The following is a 17,263-nucleotide window of genomic DNA, read 5'->3' as shown; positions in this document are numbered from 1 at the left end:
GTACAGCAAAATTGGTATGCATTGCCATGTACCATGTATGACAACTGTCAGTCCTGTCATATGTACCTTCAATACGTGTATATGCTGGCACTACTTGCATTGTACGCAAACATGATTGCTCTTACTAAACCTACTACTTCCCTAAGCAAACACGTGCTCCTACCTGTCTTTTATATCTAGGTCCTGGGTTATGTCAGAACATAGGAAGGTGTAGAGCAAATTATAAGAATAAGTGCTTTACTTTACTTACCTAAGGTTTGTCTATGGGCCTGAGACTACATGTAGACAACAAACCTGCTCACTTACAACAATTGCCCACCCTTTCTCCCTTTCTCCCATACACTCCTATCAACATTAAATATATCTACCTCTACCAACTCTCAAAAATACCATAACATAAAGATAAATTCACCAGCACTATCCTTTATAACGCCAAGCAACAAATCTATCCCATTGTTAACCCCTATCGTCTGGAAAACATCAATACGCATCGTCCACACTAATAACCGGTGTTGTGAACGATCTGCCAAGACAATTAATTCATGGCAACTCACACTTACTTGTGTGCGTAAGCTGTTATATATATACAACACAAACCATTCAGATGAACATCAAATTAAGCATAGGTACTACAAAGAGACTCTATTCGATTGTCGACAACCAGCATTTTATTAACTAGCAGTTACTACCAAGCTACCACCTTAGCATCACTCTAACAAGTGTGTAATTTACATATATTTTGAAAAGGTAAGATAAAATAAATATCAGACGATGACCTAGCCAGGAAAGTTGCTAATAACATCTAGGTTGCGTACATAGCCTACCTTCATCCATCAAGAGGCATTAGTCTGCGAGATCGCGGAACAACATTTCCCAGAATCTCACTTCGAACTTCTGGTATATATAAAACCCGAACACTAGTACAATCTACTTCTCTTGGCCTACAATATGATCAGAAGAATCGATCGGCGGGAGTACCTCTCGGATTTAGAGTTTCAATCATGGAGTTTCGATCGGTTCTGCTGCTCTAGACAGACACCCTATGGTATGTTGGGTGGGGATCCCGTCAGGACACGGAGCGCCCAAGAGTTCGACGACACTCACGACGTAAGACAACTTCAAAACGGCCTACTTCAACAGCAATAACTACCTCTTAAAGAACATAATCACGGAACAAAACAAATTGCCCATCAACTAAACTACTTATCACGATTTATTTCAACGATGCAAGGGAAATTACATCCAGTATATCGGTATCTTACCTTAGTAGTGTCCATCCAGGCCAGGGACAGTTACATCAGCACAGTTCATGGGAGTTCCCCTAGGACCCTACGGCAAGACAAGAAGAAAACGCCCAACATCATCATTTTTCAATTTTGAGTATTCCTCATTCCTACTCTGCCTAATGATTCTGCCTAATTATACTTCACTTATGCAACATATCGAACAAAAACAACAGACTGCAAAATTCTATAGAGAGCATCATAAAGCATTTCTTGGAAGTGGCAAGTTGCGACAACTCCTTATTTAGATCCTTCCTCTGTGATCATCGACACAGGACGGCTACTCTCGCCTCTGAATGAGTAGCGGAATTTATCAGCGGGTGCTTGCTTATTTTTCTTCTTCTTGGCAGGTTCGCTGTACAGGATGAAGCCGGTATCGGACAGGCTGTCGCTAAGTGTAGGACCTCTCGAGACATGAAGCTTTGGTGGTCCATCGGCGTTGGGGATTCCGGGCTCGCAAGCTTCGGGGTGAGGGGTAGGGCTGGCTGCTGCATAGCCCTAGTCAGTAATCAATCGCAACATCCAGGTGTTGGATGAACTTACACTTCTCCTCTTCTCGTACCTTGGGTCGAGAGAATATCTTGCGACACCAGGATTTCACTTGTTCGCGGAACGTCTGCCAGGGGGTGATCAATTCGGTTCTGTCCTAAGGAACCGATCCGATGCCCGTTGGGCGAATAGGGTCAAATGCAGGAAGCCTTCTGAAGAACATCTTGGCTAGTTGTTGCAAGTGATAGCGCAGTGAGTTTGGGTGAGTGGATGAGTAGGGGGTTGGTCTTGTCAGTGTGATGGTAGCCAATGGGTCAAGCATGTAATAGACTGGTGGTGCAAGACAACAAGGTGTGAGACAACAAGGTGAAGGAATTGTCGACGAAATTTTGTTCAGAGGCCTCGGGGGGGAGGCTAGGTATATATATTTTGCTAAGACGGCGTGGTGATTTGCGGTGATTTGGTGCCGATGCTGCTAAGGAAAGAGCCAGTTGTACGATGCGCCAATGACGGTTGCCTTACGAGGATTAATCATATACAACGGTTGTATTAATGCAGGTACAGGTCTCTTGTAACCTTACACCAATGAGAGTCCGTGATTAAAATATTCAAAATAAAATATTAACCATTGATCCCCGAGTTTCATTGGCGAATAAATAATATAACATTGATTCACACCCTAAAAGTAAGCCCATATAAACTCGCTCCTTCTATCTTGGATTAGGTACCTATATACATTATGTACCCCTGCCATCTACCCCCAGATTTCGGGAGAGATACAGGGATCTACAGAGATCTGATGTGGGGATCCCCAGCTCTTGGGACGCTGATTTGCCGATCCCGTGCTATGCTGTTCCCCCTATCCCGTAGGTACCTACCCAAGTAGACTGTACCGCTCTTGCAACTTGGTAGAGTTGGGTACCCAGAACAAGTTAGATTATGTTGAATATTCTGGCTTGCGTGATTAAATTAACTAAATATACTTCTCATTTGTCTTAAAATCCTTTTTAAAGGTAGCTGGATTTAAACCAATGCCGGTACTTAAGTTCATTTAATGTCATCACAAGACAAAGGTGGCTTAGATAGGTTAACGCCATCGGTCGGAACTGTGATTTTGGTAAAATAAATGTGTATTTTGGGTTAGCGTACCTTGTGATGCTTAAGGTTTGTTTAGGGGGGTTTGGATTTGCGCTGGAATTGGCCCAATCAAGTGTCAGTTGATTGTATCTAGAATTAGGTATGTACATTTTGATTAATATATGTTCTGTTTGTGTTTGGGTTTATTTTATCTTATTTTTGTTGACCTGTTTACTTCAGGATTAAATATCAAGTAGAATATGGAGAAAGAGCATGCGGGATGAAGCTGTAAAGTTTTATAAGTTAGATATATGCTTTACGAGCTGGGGTTTAAACATGGGCGGTCGGTTCGGTTTGGTTTTATGTTGGATATTAAATTGGAAACATCTATTGGGATAGGACAGGATCTTTAGATAGGTTCGTTAATTATCAAGTAACAAGTCCCTGTAGAGTCCCAGTACTGCAGAGTGGCGTCAAGTGTGTTGGTAAAAGTGTCGTCGTAAAACTTCTGAGAGGGTGTTATATTTGACAGCGTAGATGGAATATGAGGTCTTATTTCCATTTTTATGCTGAAGTAGACATGATATAAACAGATGTAGATATGTAAAAAGATATTGAAATAGATAGGTGTTAGCATATCTTTCGTGTTAGTTCGTGAAAAGCATTCTACCGACCTCGTATGATAAACACTTGCAAGCAAAATACAGACAACATCAAAGGATTAAACTTAGGCTCACGTAGTTTGTGGGTACTTGTTTTTTATAGAAAAGAACTATTAATGATTAGAAGATATATCCCACTAGCCGGGAAAGCCAACCGTGGGACTGTGTACTTAGTACCTAGGGCTAACTGTTCAGTCGCTTGTCCAATGATCGCGCTGTCCCCAACCTGGACCGAGATAACGATCCCCAAGGGATGTTGCTAACTCATGTTCGTCTCGTAGCAGCTCCTTCCCAAGACCTGTGTACTTATTAATCCAGGCAAAAACCTCCCGAAGGTATTTGAGGATGTTCTGGGGCTTATTAACGCCGTGGCCTTCATGAAGGAATACAAGGAGTCTAGACGGTGTTCCCAGTAGCTGTAGCGTACGGAATGCAGCTGTGCCTCCGGTAACTGGACACCGATAATCATCGTTGCCGTGGGCGACGAGCATAGGGGTCTTCCAGTTGGGGAGGAGATCTGGGCGTGCTGGGTTAAACTTCTCTAAACCTTCGGGGTTCTTCCATAGGATTTCCGAACCGCTGAATTCGTCTGTTTTGTCGAAGCTTAGGAATACATCTCGTTCCATAAAGTAGGTTGGCAGATGGAAGATGCCGCCCCAGGAAACCATGGCCTTGAACTGGTCCGAAAAGGCGGATTAGTAGCTGGTATGATATATATCTGTTAGGCATAATTACGGGAAATTACTTACACGTCGGCCAAGTGGATGGCCCTGGGCCCAGTTGCACATGTATCCTCCATAGCTGGCGCCTATCATGACGGCTTTATCAATATCGATATTGGGGTTATGCTCCAGGTAATCCATGCATTTGACTAGATCATCATATGGACGACCGCCCCAGTTATCTCGTATTGCTATCTTCCATGTGAGCTTTTGATGTTGTAAGATGGACCTAATGACATACCTTTTGTGAATTCCCGACCAAAGCCTGTACTGCCCGTAATATTCGGGGCTACAACAATGTAGCCTTGTTCAGCAAAAAGAGCGAAATTAGACTGTAAACACATGTATGTAAGTCAGGTGGCTTATAATATTAACAATAATACGAAAGGGTGACATACGCTAAGGCCCCAAGCGTCTATCCAGGAACTCTCGGGCCCTCCGTGTACAAGAAGAACCAAGGGGTATTTTCGGCTCTCGTCAAAGTAGCTAGGCTTTACCATCCATGCGTGGACTTGGTAGTCGCCAGCACCTTTGAAGTGTACCTCTGAAACTTGCTTCGAGGAAATACCAAGTCGAGCGCCGTAGTTCGAAAACGATGAAAGCACCCTAGGCTCGCGGCTTTCGTCGGTATAGACGATACTGTATAGCGAGCTGTCTACTAGACTTGTGCTGGTTACAAGAACCTGTTCGTCGTCTTTGCCGAGAGGGCGGATTATTTCCACACTACCGCCGCGGAAAAGCAGCTTGGGTTTTGCATTTGGCTGTAGGTCGATCTTGTAAAGATTTTGTCTTCCGTGGTCTTCAGCGGTGACATATAGGGCTTTGCCACTAGGAGCGAACTTGGCCGCCGTTGGGGTTAATGACCATTTCCCATCCGCCAACGTATCAAGCACCTTGACGGATTTGCGTTCGCCAAGCCGGTAGACATGGATGTTGTCCCCTCTCAAGAACAAGACCTGAGATCCATCGGAGCTGAAATAGGAGGATGTACTATAGTCACGGCTCTCGTCCGGGCTTTCATCCGGTAGTTCTATTTTCTTAGGCCCGTGAGTGCTAGCCCTATAAAAAGAATCTAGTCGAAGGAGGTAGGTGTGCCAGACTCGTGATGGCAGATGTTCCACACCAAGATCCTCGGCTACGAATGCGATTGCTCCGTGAAATATATTATATGTTTTTGGGTTGAGGTCTGTGTTGATAAGAGCGTTATGTAGGGATGATCCAGCTAGCTTCCATCCCTTCTCAGACTTCTTCAAAACCGAGTAGAAGATTGAAAGCTTTTTCTGATATACGTAATCGTCCATCTAATAATCGTGTATTGTTAGTTACCTCCCACCAATCCAATCATAACGGCGAGGTTGCCATAGGGGCATCGATAAGGGAAGGGTCTCGTACCTCTCGCACGTCATCAGTGTCATATACCCACCCGGTATGGTTTTGCTGCGTATAATTTGTCTCGTTGCGCAGCTCATTATTTACCCCTACGGGACCGAATACCGCGAACGCAATATCGCCGTTTTTGAGACGCGCCACTCTGAGGTCGGATAGTGCCGCGAAGAAACGGGCGGTTTGCCTTTTCACATCCGGCCTCTTGATATCGTACGTTGCGACCTGGGTCTGGTTCTGAGCACACTCGGCCCTGCTCATGGCTATTACCGTATTGGGCTCGTCTGCCAACCAAGCTGCTTCATATGCAAGCTCATCCGTGATGAGGGTTTGTGATTTTCTGGTTGCGATGTCCATAGTTTTCCAGCAAACGGATACTTCACCGCCAATTGGGGCTTTACGCTCGTAATAGAGAACCTGCGTTCCATCATGGTTAGGCATAGCTCCCCCGCGCGTAGGTTCCTCAACCAGTATTTCGGGTGTTAATAGCTCGTTGGTAGGTTGGGGATCCATATTGCCTGCTATTATTGATAGGCAAGTATTAAGTGCTGGTATTGGTAAACGGATTGATGATAGGATATCTAGAAAGAAACGAAGAAGACGGAGGATTTATATATATAATTTATTAAGAGAATTGTAGGTAATCGTTCCGGCTGTGAATATATTATAGATACAGTCACGTAGTTTATACTATACCCAGGATTCAACAGGTAAATCAAGCTCTTCTGGGCTGATTCTCAGATCAAACATGACTTAGTATATAAATAAATAACATTCACCAAATGCTCAACTACAGATGGGGGAATAAACAGGTGAATAATAGCGTAATTATAACCTGGCTTATTTATTTGTAAACCCCTTACTTATAACAATACCGACAACATACGCTACACGTGTCTAAAAATTCAAACCATGATGTCTTGTATGGCATAAACAAGGTAAGTTACGTGTTTGAGTTTTCTGGATTTAATATAGCAACTAAATACAGATTGGAATAGCATCACAAAAGTGATTAGCCTTAAGTAACAATCACACAAAGAGTCTGATAATGTCACAGCAATTATTATATAAGTCCAAAAAACAACAATTGTTACTCACAGTCCAATCTCTTCAAGATATGCTTACATCTGTTGAAAATAGAAGCTATCTATTGTCACGTACTCTCTAGTAGAAAGTTGGCTGAGGAGTACCTGCGGGTCAAGATAGGAGGTACCTATACCCATCTACAGTACCAAAGTGCCTCTCACTGTGGTCAAGATCTCCCCAGAAAAAGAAAGCTTAGATCAGGGTTTAACCCAATCAGCGTTCCCGGATAACCATCTCCGAATTCGGTCCAGGCTTATAAGAAGTTGAGCTCCGTACACCGAAGGCGCCTATCACTTTCTTTTTTACATATCACTTTTCATTATATAGAAAAGAAAGAGCCATAGAGACTTAGTGTAACCTGCAGAACTAGAATTCCCTCATCTCTTATTAGACTTTCTCGCATTTAATCAGACCCGATGTGTCAAACAACTTAATTCCTCCCCCTCGCCCCGAAGTCCCTCATCTTCGTGATTTGATTTCGAGTTGCGAGGGAGTACGCAAGTATATTAGTGGTCGAGTATATAGTCGAGTATATAAAGTAAAGTAAACGCCTAAAGTCACGATGAAAAACGACGTCGGCGTCGAAAAGCCGCTGGTCAATCCGGCATCGCCATCGCCAATCCCGCTCCCGGGCAAAGACATGCCCTCGTCCGGGCTGCAACAGCGATGGAACACGAAGAACATAGGCTTAAGACTAGGCGCCGACTTAACAAGCGCCGCATGTGCTGCGTCGATGGTCGCGCCTCTCATATCCATTATTGACAGGAACGTTGCTAGTTTCCCGTCCGGCTCCCATATGCGCTGACCGCGTCCTCGCTCTAGATCCATAATGGAAAACGCATCCGGGCGGAACACCCTCGCCAACAGCCTCCGGGCCTCTTTCCAGATGCTTCTTCTTCGCCCTCATACCATGCTTTTCTCCAAGCCCGTCGCTTTGATATTCATGCTATACGGAGGCACGTACTGGACTGCGAACACGCTGGATACCGCAACTTCGACAGCGCTGAACAAACCCGCTACGCACGTCACGACCGGGACGGCCAAGTTCGCCGCGTCGAGCGCTGCCAATGTCGGGCTCTGCGTTTACAAAGACCAGGTTTTCGTCAAGATGTTCGGGCCGGGTGGACCGCCGCGCCCTGTGCCTATGCCGAGCTACGTGCTATTCACGCTGCGCGACTGTCTCACAATCTTCGCCTCCTTCAACGTACCGCCACTTCTCGGGCCTATACTTAACGAGCGCATGGGCACTGAACTGCAGAAGAAAGTCAGCGGAACCACCATCGCCCAATTCGCCGCTCCCGCCGCTGTCCAGCTGTTCTCGACGCCTGTGCATCTACTCGGCCTCGACATGTACAACCGGCCAGGGATGGGGGGCCTCGTGTCCTGGCGCGACCGATGGATGCAAGTCCGGAAGAACTGGGCGATAAGTGCTGTGGCGAGGATATGCAGGATCGTCCCCGCATTCGGGCTAGGAGGGACGGTGAACACAAAGGTACGAAGAAATCTCATGGAGAAGCTCGCTTGAAACAAGTAGACGGCTTCATAGCGGTTGCAACTTTTTTTGCTAGAAGTGTGTTATGGCACGGTGTTACGGATTCTCAGTGTTACGGCGGATATTTTTTTTTAAAAAAAAAACGGATTATACTAGACGGCAGGCTTGGACGAGCGACCTCAAGGCGGGTTTTTGGGATTGGCGGCTAATAGCGATATTCTGTTTTGACGTATTAGAAGATTTCAATGGCGGTAATGATGGAATCAACATGGTATATGATAGAAGTTAACGCAAGACATGCTCTACTTGTAAATTCCATATATCCTAGACATTATAGAAGACCAGCCGCACTAAGGGCCTCCATGATTTGCTCTTCTGCGTCTGGAGTCTTTCGTGGCTTGTTGCGGTATTCCCCCGTATCGATGTAGTTCTCCCAGAACTTAAGACCTTCAATACCTTCTTCGCGGCAGAGAACACCCCTCTCTTCGGCCATCTCGAGCTCCTCTTCGGCGACACCAATACTCCATCCGAATTGCTCAGCAGCGTCATGCGCAGTAACGCCACGACCGAACTCCTGCCAATCCCAAGCGACATCTCTATCTGGTGGTATGTCGTGCAAGTCCCGGAGCCACGTTAATAGTGCCTTGATTGTGGTGTCGTCTGTACGGTCGCGGCTTTGGACTACCATCACGCCACTCTTGAACGTACGTAGTCGGACTGGTAGTCTCAATTTACCCCACAAACGGGCCGCCTTTTCAAAATCATTAGGACTAACAAGTTCGACACCTCCACGAGCGCGATTGAACATAGCCCATAAGTCAACTAGACTAATGATGCCGCCGGCTTTCTTAAGTACTCCTCTAGCGTCGTCCGCCAAGAACTCTGCGAGGTTCCGAGATAATTCGGACAAGTAAAGCGACTCCGATCCTGAGCTACTTCCGCCACCTACGATGTCTTTGGTGGTCACGAGGCCTAGCTGGCTAGCCGACTCGGCAAGTAATGCGTTTGCTTCGGATGTCGCATTTTCGGCGCCACCGTTGACCTGCCGGGCAAATGATTCCGCAAGCGCTACGATTTCCTTGGCAGAGGCCATCAAGGCTTCAAGATCCTCAAAGGCGCTCCCAATGACCAGCTCGTTGTTCTTCCGCCTATCTAGTCCCATCTTCTCTAGCCCGGCGATACCGGCGGTTTTGTTCCGGCTAGCGCCAGGCCTTGACGTCGACAATGAGTCCGCGCGGGTATCGGTAGAACCCCCGTTCGGAATAGGGGGCGCTTCTTGTAAGAGCCATTTGCGCTGGGTCATAGAACTCTTAAGCCGCTCGTAGAATATCTTCTCTCCCCCATTTCGGAAAGATAGCTTGACACTCTCCGGGTTCTCTAAGCCGGTAGCACTAGATAAATTAAGCGTAGGTCCCGGCGAGTCTGTCCTAGGTTGGCCATGCGCTACTGCTATAGGAACATCATGGGAAATAAGGGGCGCGCCACATATCTCACAGGTCAAGAGAGAGGGATGGTTCAAAAAGGTACAGCGGGGACATTCAAAGCCATCCGGCTTCGTCGAACCAGCTGTAGTGTCCCGTGAGAAAATATTTGCTTCTAGACCCCGAGATCGATCGTTGGCTAGACCTAGAGTTTGCGGTCGAGAAGGCAGTGTAAATGACGACTGTGGGGTAGAGCCGGAAGAGGTCACTTGTCTACTAGTAACACTCGATATAGCAGCTTTAAGCATATGCGTTAATGCTGGTTTGATACCACACGCCAAGCATGATGGTAACGGCGTATGAGCATTCGCCGTTGTCGGGTCGAAATTAGATGGAACCGGATTTGGAAAGCTACATATCGTACAAATCCATGTTGCTGAACTGGCCTGTGGTGTACTGGTAGAGGGGGACCGAAATGAAGACTCGGATGTTGGTAGAGGTGATGCGCCACTACTACGGGAGACGGTCGATGTGGCTACGGAGGCTCTGGACTGGAGAGAACCTCGTTTGGCTGGTTTAGGGAAAAGGGTTACTTTCGGAGAAGATTTTAGAAATCCCGCCTATAAAGAAAGCTCTTAGCAAAAGGATTCCCTTTCGTGAAGGTATAATCTAACTCCTACATAGAACTCATATCTCTCTACATCTTTTAAGTCCAAAGCAACAGAGTACTTTCTGGGCTCTTGTTTGTCCACGTAGCATATTCGATGCGAGGTCAAATAGACTTGACCATTCTGTTGGTTCGGTAATTTGTATTTCCTATGAAGATGAATAAGGGCAGCGGTGATTAGTTACAGAAGAACCATAGACATTGGCGTTGCAATCGATATTGGATAACCAGCAGACTCACCCCTCATAGAGCCCCACGTTGTCCTGGACAAAGAGAAGCACTTCGTCGGGAAGATAGGAAGGCCTGAGGGCAGTAGTAAGGTCGATTTGTTTTAAAAACATTCGTCATATCGGTTAACGTGAGCGAAAGACTGAAATCTGGGAGGACAACAAGCCGGGAATACTTGTCTGTGAGTTTGATAAGAAGATGTCTGAAAGAGTTGGACTGACGCAAGCTGAGATCACCGACAATAAGGAAGGTACCTTGATACATGTAGCTCCGATGTACGAAGTACGAAGTACATACATTAGTTATGACATCTGAAAGAACATGGTCCGTGCAACTCGGACCCATATATCGGTATTCATTCCGATAATACTCCGAAGATATTCCAGCACTTATAGGCTAGCGCCATTTGATTTATCTCAGTAAACTCAGACCAGTGACGCGAACTTTGTTGTACCCCTCCCGCCACACCTTTTTTTAACCAATCACATCTCCAACTTACCCCCCCCACAAATTTCGCATCTTTGGTCTAAGGTAACTCGGGCGATTTTTGCCACATCAAATTATTTAACATTAAAAATAACATTAAAAACAATATTAAAAATAACATTAAAAATAACATTAAAAATAACAATATTAACGCGTTTAAAATAAGTTTTAATTAATTTAAAACATTTATTAACTTTATTATTAATAAATATATGCGTTTTAAGCTTTTTAAGGGGTTATAACATCGGTTACAACATTGTAACCCTGGTTGTAATACTGGTCGCAACGTTTTTAAAAATATATTACGTTAAAGCTTATAACATTATAACGCGATACCGTACGGGCATGTAAAATAGTTAAAAGGCTTAAGTAATTAAATTAAAAGGTTTAAATTATAAAAATAAAAGATATTTCAAACATGGTTATAGGTGTAAACGCGTAAATGTAAATATTGGTATAATATATTACGTATTTTTAAACGTTAAAACTTGCGATATTATAACGCGATGCCGTATAAATATATAAAAAAAATGGGAAAGTAAAAAAAACATAATATTAACTTTAAATTATAAAAATAAAAGTTATTGCGTACGTTATTGTTAAATATAAAGTTATTGTAAATATAAAGTTTAATTTTTAAAAAAACTTATTTTAACGTGGTTAAAAACGCTTAAGTTATTTTAAATTAAAATTCGTTAAAACTTACATTTATAACTTATAAATACAATTACACAAGCCAAGCGTTTTATGGCGCTTGTGGCGCAATCAGGCGTAAGCTTGATTTTTAACGAATTTAATTTAAACTATTAAAATAACATTTAATAACGTTAAAAAACACCATATAAGGAAAGTTAACACAGTAAATTGCTACATTGTAAATACCTTTATCTTAAATGACTTTAAACCAAAGTTTCGATATTTAATTCGGGGAAATGTACCCTTTTAACCACATTATTTCCTTAACCAATTATAACCCGTACAACCTTTTAAAAAAAATATTAAAACTTTAATTTAAAGTTATTTTAAATACGTGTTTATTAAAAATCGTTTTTATTTTTTAAAAATATTATTAAATTAATAAAATTATTAAAAATAATAATATTAACACGTTTTTATAATAAATAATAATTAATTATATAATTATATTAATTTTATTATTAAATTTATTAATTAAATTTACGCGTTTTAAATTTTTTAAAACGTTAAAAATGGCTATAACACCGATTATAACATTAATTATAATATTAATTATAACATTTTATAATATCGGTTATAACATATATTATAAAACTTAATATATAAAAAGGTAATATTATATAAATATATAAAAAAATAAAAAAGTTTAAATAATAATATTAATAATAAATTAAAGTTAAAATAAAAAACATTTTTTTATATATGTAATATTAAATATAATATTATAATATTATAATATTAATTATAATATTTTAAAAATTAAATACGTTTTAACGTTTTAATTTAATTTATAAAAACATAACGTTATACACATATATAAAAAAATTAAAAAAATAAATTAAATATATTATTAACTTTAAATCATTTTAATTAAAAATATTTCATACGTTTTTATAATATATTAAATTATTATAAATTAAATTTTTTATTATTTATTATTAAAATTAAAAAATAAATTATATTTAAATTTAATTAAGTTTTAAACCAAAATTTATTAAAATTTACGCATATGTTTTATAAGTATAAACATATAAGCCATACGTTTTATAACATAAGTAAACGCAGCCCGTCTTAATAAATTCTAGTTTAAAAATTAAAATAAAAGTACTTAAAGTATTAATAACTTTAACTGTATAGCTTAACTTTTTTAATTGTATAACCCATTCCACTTTCCACGTAAAATAAATTAATCGCGCGCCATATACTTAACTTATACAATATAATCGAATTAATATAAAATATATTTATATAAAAATATATAATATATATAATATTTTTAAAATAAAATAAAAAATAAAACATTATTTATTTATATTTATTTATATTAATATATATTTTTATTTTTTATTAATAATTTTTATTATTTTAATATTATTTTTAATATTTTTATTAAATAAATTATATATATTATTATTATTATTTATATTTTTTTTTTAAATTTTTATATTATTTTTTATAAGGTTTTATTTAATATAAAACTTAATAAATTAAAAAAAAAAAAAAAAAGATTTTTTTTATAAACTATTTTAATAATATAATTAACGTATAAATAAAATAAATATGGTAATTTATTTAATAGTTTATATAAATTATTATAATAATAATATTTATTAATAACTTTTTTATAAAAAGTTTTTAACGTTTTTATTGGTTTAATTTATTATAAATACATTACATTTTTTCATTATATTGTTAATTTACCGCATTTATTACATCGTTAATTTATTACATTAATTTATCGTATTTTATCGTGCCAATTTATCGCATTAATTTATTACATTTTATTATATTAATTTATTGTATTTTAAAGCCTTTTATTAAGTTTAAATTATTATGGGAAAATTTATAATTATTTTTTTAATATATTTATAAATGTTATTTATATTTTAACATCTTTAACTTTATTTTTTTTAATTATTAATTTATAATTTTTAAATTTTTTTAATAATAGTTTTAATTTTTTTAATATAATTATAAATATAATTAATATTTTTTTTTCTTTTTAATCTTTTTAAATTATATATTATTTATTTTAATTAATTATATTTTTATATTTTATTTAATATTTTTATTAATTATATAATTTTTATAAATTATTAAATATTTTTTTTCTATTAAAAAATTCCATATTTTAAATTATTTAATTATTTATATAAAAAATTAAAAATTTTTTTAAATTTGTTTAATTTTTTGGTTTAATTTATATATATTTATTTTATTTATTATTAGTTTTATAAAAGATTTTTTAATATATTATTAATAATATTTTTAATATTTTTTATTTACGTTTTTATATTTTTAATATTATTATTTTTATTATTTGTTATAATATTTTTATTATTAATTTTTTTATTATTTTTAATAATAAATATAAAAATGTTAAAATTATAAATATTAAGTATAAATTTTGTTGTATTTTTATATAATTATATTTTTAGTATTTTTTTTTACTTTTTTATTTATTATTAAAATATAAAGATTTTTTAATATTTTAAAAATTATATAATTTATATTAATTTTAATATTAATAATATTTCCGTAATATTATTTAATAATTTATTAAATTTTAATAAAAAATTCCCGTTTATTTATATAATTTTAAAATATTTTTTAATTAAAATATATAATAAAAATTTTTTATATTATTTAAAATTTTAATTATTTTTTAATTTAATTGCGTAAATTTTTTATAATTTTAATATTATTTTATGATATAGTAAATTATTATTTAATTAATTATAAAGGTTAAATTTTATTAATATATTAATAATTTTTTTTAAGTTAAATTATTTTTTTAATTTTATAATATATATTATTTTAATTTAATATATCTTTAAATTTTTAATCCATTTTCTTTTAAAATAAAAATATTTTTTTATTATTATAAAGTAAATATTTTGGTTAAAAATTATTTATTTTAATAATATAATTGTTTATTTTTAATGGTATATTTTTTTGGATAATAATCTTTTATATTATTTTAATATTTTAATATTATTTAAATTAACAATATTTTAAATTATTATTAAATTAAATTGATATTTGTTTTAATTAAATTTTTAAAATATTTTTATTTTAAATATTTTGATTTTAAAATTTATATTAATTAATAATATAATTAAAATATAATTATAAATATATGATAATTTTATTTTTAAAAATGTAATTAAGTAAAAATATATAAATTTATAATATAAAGATTATATTTTTAAAATTTATAATAATGGTATTAATATTTTTAAATAATATTAATATTTTTAAATAATATTTTTATTATATTAAATTTAAAAAATAATATAAAAAAAAAAAAAATATTTTTGGTAATGTTAATGGGAGGAATTTCTTTTATAGTTATTTAATAAATTTTAATTTTTTAAATTAACCACATTTATTTAAATTAACCGTATTTATTCCAATTTAAAAATTAATTTTTAAACCAATATTCCAATTTAAAATTTTAAATTTTAAATTAATTAAATATTAAGATTAATTCCATTTTATTTATCTGTATTAAATTTAATTTTATTTTATTTATTTATATTAAATTTAATTTTATTCCGTTTATTTATATTAAAATTAATTTTATTTTATTTATTTATATTTAAATTTAATTTTAGGAATTATACCATTTTAATTTTTAAAATTAAAGATATTATTATTAATATAATTAATTGCAATAATATAATTAATAATTACAATAATATAATTAATAATTATATTAATAATAATATTATTAATTTAATATTTAATTTTATTTTAACATTTATTTTTAATATTTTTTTTATTAATTTCCATTTTTTATTTTTATTTTTATTAATTTCTTTATATAATTTTAATTTTTTTAATATTAATTTATTTATTTTATTAAATTAATTAATTAATTTTATTATATTTTATATTAATAATTTTTTAACATATTATTAATTATATATTAAAATATATTCTTTTTATTATATAAAATATTTTAATATTAATATATTTTATTTATTTATCCATTTTTTTAAAAATTTCTTAATTTTATAAAATAATTATTCGTTATTATTACCTTTAATTATAACACATTTAATTTAAAATTTCCGTTTATTATATAAATTTACTTTTTATAAAATTTTATAAAATTAAATTATTAATATAATTTTATATATTTTCTAATAATTAAAAATATTTAATTTATATATTAAATCTTTAATATATTTTAATATTATTAATAAATTAATTTATTAAATAAATTATTTTTTTAAAGATTTTCTTAAAAAATTATATTTTTTATATAATTTAAAATATATTATATTTTTAATTTTTTAATTAACCAATTTATAAATTTTATTATATTTTATTTTTATATTAACCGTAATAAAATTTATTATAATTTTTGCTTTTTTTTAATATAATTCCTTTAAAATATTAAAATTAATAAAATTATTTAATAATTTTATTATTAAAATTATAATTTTTAATTTAAACCTATATATAATTTTATTTAAACTATATTATAATATTAATAATTTTATATTATTAAAATTATATTATAAAATTAAAATAATATTAATTTATAATTTTTAAAATATAATATAATAATATTTTATAATTATTTTCATATTTTAATTTTTTTTTTAATTTATCTATTTATTTATAAATAATAATTGGTTAATATTATTAATTTTATTTTTAATTTTATAAATAAAATTTATCAAAATTTTAATATAAATTTTAAATTTTTATTAAATATTACCTTTATAAATAATCTTTAATTATAAAATAAAAAAAATTATAATATTAATAATATTTATTAATTTATTTTATAAATTATATAACTTAAAATAAATATTATTTTTTTATTAAATTTATATATAATTACTATTATTATATTAAAATAATTAAATTTTTTAATAAACTATATTATACCTTTTAATAATATTTTTAATAATTTAATAATAAAATCTTATATAATTATATAATATAATATTATTATTAAATTAATAAATATTAATTTTCTATAAATTTTAAACTTATTATTTTTATTTTTTTAACATTTTAAACAATATTTAACATATTTTTTTATTTTTTAAAATAGATTTTATATATACATACTTTTTAAATCATAAATTATCTTTTTAAATCCAAAATAATATTATTAATTATATACCATTTTTAACAAATTTTATACATAAATTAATAATATTATTAATTATTTTTAATTAATATTAAATATATAATATATAAACTTATTTTTAAATTTATATTTATATTATTTTATTATATTTTTTTTAATTATTTTTATTAATTTTAATATTTTTTACAATTAATATAATCATTTATTTTTCTTATATCTTTAAATTATTTAAAATTTAAATATTTCATCAATAATCAATTTTATTATCATATAACTAAAATCTTTTATAATATTTTTAAATATTATTTTAATTTTATTTTTTTATTTTTTTTTCGTTTATTAAATTATTAATTATAAATAACTTTAATAATATATTAAATATTAAATTTAATTATTTTAATATATAATAAATTTTTAAATAAAATTATAATAAATAAATTAAAATAATTATTAATTTA

At 32.7% G+C, this 17,263-nt stretch overlaps 3 protein-coding genes across 3 annotated transcripts; 1 reads left to right on the top strand and 2 right to left on the bottom strand.

Annotated features, from left to right (window-relative positions):
* Positions 1-3,702: 3,702 nt before the first annotated feature.
* F4817DRAFT_366424 (alpha/beta-hydrolase) lies at positions 3,703-6,129 on the bottom strand (the record flags this gene model as incomplete). Its single annotated transcript, XM_049306985.1, has 5 exons — positions 3,703-4,188; positions 4,261-4,424; positions 4,475-4,565; positions 4,632-5,534; positions 5,626-6,129. The coding sequence occupies 5 exons, from the start codon at positions 6,127-6,129 to the stop codon at positions 3,703-3,705; spliced, it is 2,148 nt and encodes a 715-aa protein (XP_049157387.1).
* A 1,135-nt stretch (positions 6,130-7,264) lies between these two features.
* F4817DRAFT_317494 (uncharacterized protein) lies at positions 7,265-8,227 on the top strand (the record flags this gene model as incomplete). Its single annotated transcript, XM_049300812.1, has 2 exons — positions 7,265-7,485; positions 7,525-8,227. 2 exons carry the CDS (start codon positions 7,265-7,267, stop codon positions 8,225-8,227), a joined length of 924 nt encoding a protein of 307 aa, XP_049157386.1.
* Positions 8,228-8,376: 149 nt separating this feature from the next.
* F4817DRAFT_165117 (Vps36-domain-containing protein) lies at positions 8,377-10,771 on the bottom strand. Its single transcript, XM_049298146.1, has 3 exons — positions 10,523-10,771; positions 10,296-10,431; positions 8,377-10,235 (listed from the first exon to the last, which is right to left on the bottom strand). Exons 1-3 carry the CDS (start codon positions 10,621-10,623, stop codon positions 8,526-8,528), a joined length of 1,947 nt encoding a protein of 648 aa, XP_049157385.1. The 5' UTR covers positions 10,624-10,771; the 3' UTR covers positions 8,377-8,525.
* Positions 10,772-17,263: the final 6,492 nt, after the last annotated feature.

This window comes from Daldinia loculata (assembly GCF_022478755.1).
Source record: "Daldinia loculata strain CBS 113971 unplaced genomic scaffold F4817scaffold_37, whole genome shotgun sequence".
In the NCBI taxonomy this organism is placed as follows: Eukaryota; Fungi; Ascomycota; class Sordariomycetes; order Xylariales; family Hypoxylaceae; genus Daldinia; species Daldinia loculata.
Note: the sequence above shows the minus strand (reverse complement) of the source record. Positions and strands in the feature narration are given on the sequence as shown.

Coding starts and splice junctions, on each gene's coding strand:
- F4817DRAFT_165117 (XM_049298146.1), bottom strand. CDS start 10,623: ATGTTTTTAAAACAAATCGACCTTACTACTGCCCTCAGGCCTTCCTAT. Junction 10,432..10,522: donor AACGTGGGGCTCTATGAGGG/GTGAGTCTGCTG, acceptor TCATCTTCATAG/GAAATACAAATTACCGAACC. Junction 10,236..10,295: donor TAGAGAGATATGAGTTCTAT/GTAGGAGTTAGA, acceptor CTTTCTTTATAG/GCGGGATTTCTAAAATCTTC.